This window comes from Piliocolobus tephrosceles, chromosome 2 (assembly GCF_002776525.5).
Source record: "Piliocolobus tephrosceles isolate RC106 chromosome 2, ASM277652v3, whole genome shotgun sequence".
Lineage (NCBI taxonomy): Eukaryota > Metazoa > Chordata > Mammalia > Primates > Cercopithecidae > Piliocolobus > Piliocolobus tephrosceles.
In genome coordinates, this window is record NC_045435.1 from 50,994,078 (window position 1) to 51,001,139 (window position 7,062).

A 7,062-nucleotide genomic window follows, 5' to 3' on the forward strand; every position below is an offset into this window, starting at 1 on the left:
AAAAAAAAAGAACAGAAGACAGAGACTCAAACAAATATTTGTAAACCAATGGTCACAGTAACATTATTCAAATGGCCAAAAGGTGGAAACAACCCAACAGTCCATCAATGGATAAATGGATAAACAAAACGTGTTATAAACAAAGAATGGGGGCTGGACGCAGTGGCTCACGCCTGCAGTCCTAGCACTTTGGGAGGCCGAGGCAGGCGGATCACCTGAGGTGAGGAGTTTGAGACCAGCCTGGCCAATATGGCAAAATCCCATCTCTACTAAAAATACAAAACTTAGCCGGGCGTGGTGGTGCACGCCTATAACCCCAGCTACTTGGGAGGCTGAGGCAAGAGAATTGCTTGAACCCAGGAGGCAGAGATTATGGTAAGCCGAGATTGTGCCATTGCACTCAAGCCTGGGCGACAGAGTGAGACTCCGTCTCTACGAAACAAAACAAAATAACAAAAACAAAGAATGGAATCATTACAGCTGTAATGGGAATAAAGTTCTGATGCATGCTACAACATACATGAATCTTGAAAATATTATGCTAAGTGAAATAAGTGAGACACAAAAGGATACATATCGTATGAATCCATTTATATAAGGCATCTAGAATGAACAAATCCATAGACAGAATGTGATTAGTGATTATTAGCGGGTGGGGAGAGGAAGATGGTGAATTATTGCCTAATGGGTACAAAGTTTGCTTGGGACGATCAGAAAGTTCTAGAAATGGATAGTGGTAATGGTTGTATAACACTGTGAATATACTTAATGCTACTAAATTGTACCCTTAAAAACAGCTTAAATATTCTATTTTATGTTATGTATATTTTATCAAAATTCAAAAATAAAATACAATGATGAAGTAGCTTTATATCGCTGATTTGAAGGAATCTCCAAAATAAACTGCTAAATGCAAAAGGTAAGATGTAGAACAAGAAGGGAAAGGAAACTACAGGTAAATACAAATTTGTAAATTCTCAGAACATCTCAGAAGGTTATAAAGTGGAAGACAAACCAAACCAGGTGCCTAGAGGAGAGAAGAAGTGAGAGTTATTTTTCACTGGATACCCTTCTATATGTTTTGAATTTTGTATGACACATGTATATTACCTAGTCCAAAAATTTTTTTTTAATTAAAAAAATGTGCTGACTGGGGATCCAAGAAAGGGGGGGAAAAAAGATAAAAAATATGCTGGTTGTTCAAAGCCACAGTCCAGTATGAATTATTGCCACAAAGTAGCACTAAAGATACAAACGAGTTACAAGTTACAATTCCAATCTAATTCTTTCTTTTCTTTCTTTCTTTCTTTCTTTCTTTTTCTTTCTTTTTCTTTCTCTCTCTCTCTCTTTCTTTCTTTCTTTCTTCTTTCTTTCTTGAGTCTCATTCTCTTGCCCAGGCTGGAATGCAGTGGCACAATCATGGCTCACTGGAGCCTCACCTCCCTGGTCTCAATGGATCCTCCTACCTCAGCCTCCTGAGTAGCTAGGATTACAGGTGTGTGCCACCACACCTGGCTAATTGTTGTATGTTTTTGTAGAGATAGGGTTTCACCATGGTGCCCAGGCTGGTCTCAGATTCCTCGGCACATGTCATTCGCCTGCCTTGGCCTCCCAAAGTGCTGGGACTACAGCCTGGCTTTTTCAGTGAATGGTGTCCACACACGAAAGCAAGCCCACGTGAAGTTCACATTAGATGGAGATGTTTCTTAGGAAACAAGGCAATTCTGTGTCCCCACTGCACTCAGAACCTGAACAGTTTCATGGTTATCTGATCACAGACCCATCTCTTCCCTAACAGACAAAGCTTTTCGAGGGCAGAGGATCTAATATATCAGTGCCTGGCACAGGATAGGCACTTAATGTTTGTGGTAAGAATAAAAAAATGCTGGTATTATGGCTATTTCCACTACTACACACTAGCAAATCTATCATTTGCTTGCTTGTTTGTTTTTTTTCCTAGCAAATTTCAAGTAAAGAGGTTTAAAACTGGCCGGGCACGATGGCTCAAGCCTGTAATCCCAGCACTTTGGGAGGCCAAGACGGGCAGATCACGAGGTCAGGAGATCGAGACCATCCTGGCTAACACGGTGAAACCCCGTCTCTACTAAAAATACAAAAAATTAGCCGGGCGAGGTGGCGGGCGCCTGTGGTCCCAGCTACTCAGGAGGCTGAGGTGGGAGAATGGCGTGAACCCGGGAGGCGGAGGTTGCAGTGAGCTAAGATCCGGCCACTGCACTCCAGCCTGGGCAACAGAGCAAGACTCCGTCTCCAAAAAAAAAAAAAAAAAAGAGAGATTTAAAATTAATACAAAGTAGTAAAATTACAAAAATTAGCCGGGTATGGTGGCATGTGCCTGTAGTCCCAGCTACTTGGGAGGCTGAGGCAGGATAATAGCTTGAGCCCAGGAGGTGGAGGTTGCACTGAGCCGAGATCGTGCCAACTGCACTCCAGTCTAGGAGACAGAGCTAGATTCCGTTTCAAAAAAAAAAAAAAGAATCTTTCCCAACATTGCCTCTTACCTGGATGTGGCTGCTGGCTTCATTCTGTTTACTAAATGCCAGTGTGCTGAGAACATAGAAGACTTTTCGTATTTGCTGAGGGGATATGTTATCCAGATAATCTAAAATGCCCTGTGGAAAAAATGATGCCAACAATGAGGCTAGCAGCTAACATTTTTCCCTTAAAAATCAAAAAATTAAAATCCCTGTAAAAAAGGCACACATAGATAGCCAGGTATCTAAAACTTTTTAGCTCCCTTAAAAGCTCAAGTTCTAAAAGCTATGCTCAGAGCCCAAAGGTTTGATAGACTGGAAATAAACTGAGAAAACTCTTCCAGCTTTCTAGGTCTCTTATTATCAGAGACTAGGAACTAACTATCAGGAAAGATAAAGTTATCCTCTTCACTCTAAACCACAATCCTGGGCTTTAGTCATCTACTGCTTAGTCATTCTAATGCACCTCCTAGTTCTCAGTATTCTTTACCTCCACCTTTCCCCTTTTTTCAGTGAAAACAATATTGTACCAAAAGTTATGTCTTTACCCTATTCCTTGCCATATCATCCCTTCCCAGCTTCTACTCCATGAATTATTTCTCCTTTCTCTACAGATCTGGAAGGAGTCACAAGGAAACTACTTACTTTGCAACCGTGGGAAATGTTTCAGCTTTTCTCATCTGTAACATGGCAATAATAATAGCTATACTACCTTTCATGGTTTGTCTGAGGATAAAGTAATAAAACAGCTTTGAAAACTTTTAATTAGTTTCTAAAAATCTCCATTTTTTCCTCTCTATTGAATTCTTTCTCTCAGCCTAAAAGCAATCTCAAGCCTCCTCATCTAAAAAAATCTCCCTTGCAGCCGGGTGCGGTGGCTCACACTTCTAATCCCAGCACTTTGGGAGGCCGAGACAGGCAGATCACGAAGTCAGGAGATTGAGACCATCCTGGCTAACACGGTCAAACTCCATCTCTAAAAATACCAAAAATTAGCCAGGCATGGTGGCGGCCACCTGTAGTCCCAGCTACTCGGGAGGCTGAGGCAGGAGAACGGTGTGAACCCGGGAGGCGGAGCTTGCAGTGAGCCAAGATCACGCCACTGCACTCCAGCCTGGGGGACAGAGCAAGACTCGTCTCAAAAAAAAAATCTCCCTTGCAACTAGCTTCTTTCTCAAGCTACTTTTCTTATTCTGTCCTCTTTGATGCTTCTCAACATTGACTCTATTCCCCAAGTCTTCAAGTTACTGCTCTCTGGCTTCCAACCTTATAATTCAATTAACACTGTTCTCTCAGAGGTTGCCAGAGGTATCATAATTGCCAAAGACAATAGCCTCTGCTCCATCTTCAACCTCTACAGTATCCAGCACCGGAGTTAAATCCCTCGCTTTTTTTTTGACAGAGTTTCGCTCTTCTCGCCTAGGCTGGAGTGTGATGGTATGATCTCAGCTCACTGCAGCCTCCACCTCCTGGGTTCAAATGATTCTCCTGCCTCAGCCTCTCGAGTAGCTGGGATTACAGGCATGCACCACTATGCCTGACTAATTTTTGTATTTTTAGTAGAGGAGGGGGTTTTTCCGTGTTGATCAGGCTGGTCTTGAACTCCTAACCTCAGGTGATCCGTCCGCCTCGGCCTCCCAAAATGCTGGGATTACAGGCGTGAGCCACCGTGCCCAGCTGTCCTCTTCTAAGCTTCTATGGTCTTCTGCCTCAAAATTACCTCAGTTGAGCTCACATTTATATGGTTCTGAATATCCAAACTAAATCTTCCACCAAAGGGTGCCCTGCAGGGTTCCAAACCAGAATTTCCAACTATCCACTAACCACCTACATGTGGCTATCCTATAGTGAACTCATCATACTTCCTACAGAAGACGCACTCCCCTCCTGGTCTCCGGAAACAGCACAACCATTCACCTGGTTTCCTAACACGAAAAACTTGGACCTAGTTCTCCTGTTTCTCATTGCCACATATTCTCTTTTTTTTTTATTTTTTGAGACGGAGTCTTGCTCTGTCGCCCAGGCTAGAGTGCAGTGGTGCGATCTCGGCTCACTGAAAGTTCCGCCTCCCAGGTTCAAGTCATTCTCCTGCCTCAGCCTCCCGAGTAGCTGGGACTACAGGTGCCCACCACCATGCCCAGCTAATTTTTGTGTTTTTAGTAGAGACGGGGTTTCACCGTGTTAGCCAGGATGGTCTCGATCTCCTGACCTTGTGATCCACCCATCTTGGCCTCCCAAAGAGCTGGGATTACAGGTGTGAGCCACCACACCTGCCACATATTCTTAACAGTCACCAAGTCATGTTAATTGTAACACCAAATTGTCTCTTAAGCCATCATTTCTTCTACATTCCCGTGACCAAAATCTGGCCCTTACTCTCACTGCCTTAGACCCTTTCAGCAGTCTCTACTCCACCCATGATATAGCCTACTGAGTTATCTCTGAATGCTGAGCAGATTAAATCAACTCTGTGTAAAAACTGCTAATAGCTCCCTAATGTCTAGAAAATAAAGTTGAAACTCTTTAGCATGTTATTTGAGACTCTTTGCAACATGGGCCTGTCCCACGTCTTACCAGCCTCGCCTCCCATCACTCTTCTCCATATATATCCTATTCTCCAGTCATGCTTGTTTGCTTCTCATTCCTCAGTCACACCATTGACTTGGGCACCAGTTTGTTTCTGCTCAAACTCTTCTCTGCCTAGAACACACTTCCCATACTTTCTCTTGTCAGTCATTCCCATCCTTCAGCAATCACTCAAATCATCTCTTTGAAGAATTCTCCAGCTTCCCAGGCTAAATTTAATTATTCTTGCTCTGTTTTAGCTATAGCACTTTACCAGATAATTCACCATATTGTATTTATAGTGACTTGCTTAGGAGTCTTAGTCTTTAACATCAAAAGCAAGGACCTGCTTTACACCCACAGCACCCAGAATAAAGCTTAGTCTGTGGGTTAGGTATAAAGAAGTGTTTGCTGAATGAATCAACACATAGATAGAATAGTCAGTTTTTATTTATATTACTTGCCCATCATCTCACCTCCTTCCCACCTCCTCCCACCAATTACAGTATTCAATATCTAAAGTAAAAGAAGCCAATAAGATACCTTTACAAAGACAGCATTCATCATCATAGCAGACGGGTTTAACACTACCAACTCTAGGAGGACATCTAACGCGGTATCAACTTCAGCTTCATTCCCACTGCAGATATGGGTCACTAAGGCACCAACCACCTCCTATACAGAGGAGAGCCAACAGGACAATGTAAAACAAAATATGGGATGGCCATTCTAAAGGGATTCACCCCCAAGGCCTCTCCAATCTCTACTTCATTAAAATCACAATCAACCCAATCCCATCATCTATTATCTAGTTTTCATTAATGTTGGCTTCAGGAGATTTAGGAATATGCCAGCGTAACTTTACCATCCCATCTTGACCTATTTGCCATATTTTATCGGTGAGCACTACCTAAGCCCTCCTGATTTTGCTCCTTGGCATAGTTTTCCTCTTTCTTGTTCCCACATGGGTTAAATTTTACCCTTTAAGTTGAGGTTGTATAAGATCAGTTGAAATTTCTCAAAATGATGGCACTCAAGGATTAAAAGCTTTAAAGGCTTTCTTTATATAGTACTGGCTAGACTTGCATGTTTCCAAGCAAACATGGATCATGATAGTGTCTCTAAGACATTAAGAAGGTTCAAAAATGTCTTAGATGCCATTCTCCCTTTATACTGTCACTGTGTAATAGTCACAACAAAATTATATTCTCAACTACAGCAGCTACCTCATGTCAGCTGGCAACTACTGCCCTACTTTAAATGTTTAAAATTTTTTTACAAATCTTCATTTTAAAATTTCCATTCAAATGTGTTTTAACATTGTCAATAATAGGAAGAATATATGTAAAAATACAAAATAAGACACTGTTCTTTACCTGCTTTCATAAACATTTTCCACAAATACAGTCCCTCCTCTCTAGATATATGCTATTAAAATGTGTCTTGGCTGGGCCCGATGGCTCATGCCTGTAATCCCAGCAGTTTGAGAGGCCGAGGCAGGCGGATCACCTGAGGTCAGGAGTTCGAGACCAACTGGCCAACATGGTGAAACCCTGTCTCTACTAAAAATACAAAAAATTAGCCAGTTGTGGCGGTGTGTGCCTTTAATCACAGCTACTCAGGAGGCTGAGACAGGAGAATTGCTTGAACCTGGGAGGCAAAAGTTGCAGTAGGCCAAGATCATGCCACTGCACTCCAGCCTGGACATGAAGAGCAAAACCCCATCTCAAAACAAAACAAAACAAAAAAAGTGTCTCATGTTTTGAAATAGATCTGGATCTTAATTTCAGACAGAATTTTAGAGCTCAGAACACAGAGTTAGATCCACCAGTCAAGTCTCTTCATTTCATCAAGGCTGGGACTAGGATTGACCTTTCCTGAGACCCAGTTCAGAGTTCCTTCCCCTTCAGTAAGGTCCAACCAACAAGAAATAAACATCAGATTATTTTCCCTTCCCCGTTCCCTCCTTGCCAAAACAAGTGTTTCAACATACCTGCTGGCAGTA

At 42.3% G+C, this 7,062-nt stretch overlaps 1 protein-coding gene across 1 annotated transcript in view; it reads right to left on the reverse strand.

Annotated features, from left to right (window-relative positions):
* FANCD2 (FA complementation group D2) overlaps nt 1–7,062 on the reverse strand; it is a 79,925-nt gene that overhangs the window by 49,447 nt on the left and 23,416 nt on the right. The window contains exons 12-14 of the mRNA XM_026447629.2: nt 7,051–7,060; nt 5,601–5,732; nt 2,520–2,630 (exon numbers count right to left, since the gene is read on the reverse strand). Coding sequence (XP_026303414.1) covers nt 2,520–2,630; nt 5,601–5,732; nt 7,051–7,060 — 253 coding nt within the window. The remainder of the gene's footprint in view (nt 1–2,519; nt 2,631–5,600; nt 5,733–7,050; nt 7,061–7,062) is intronic.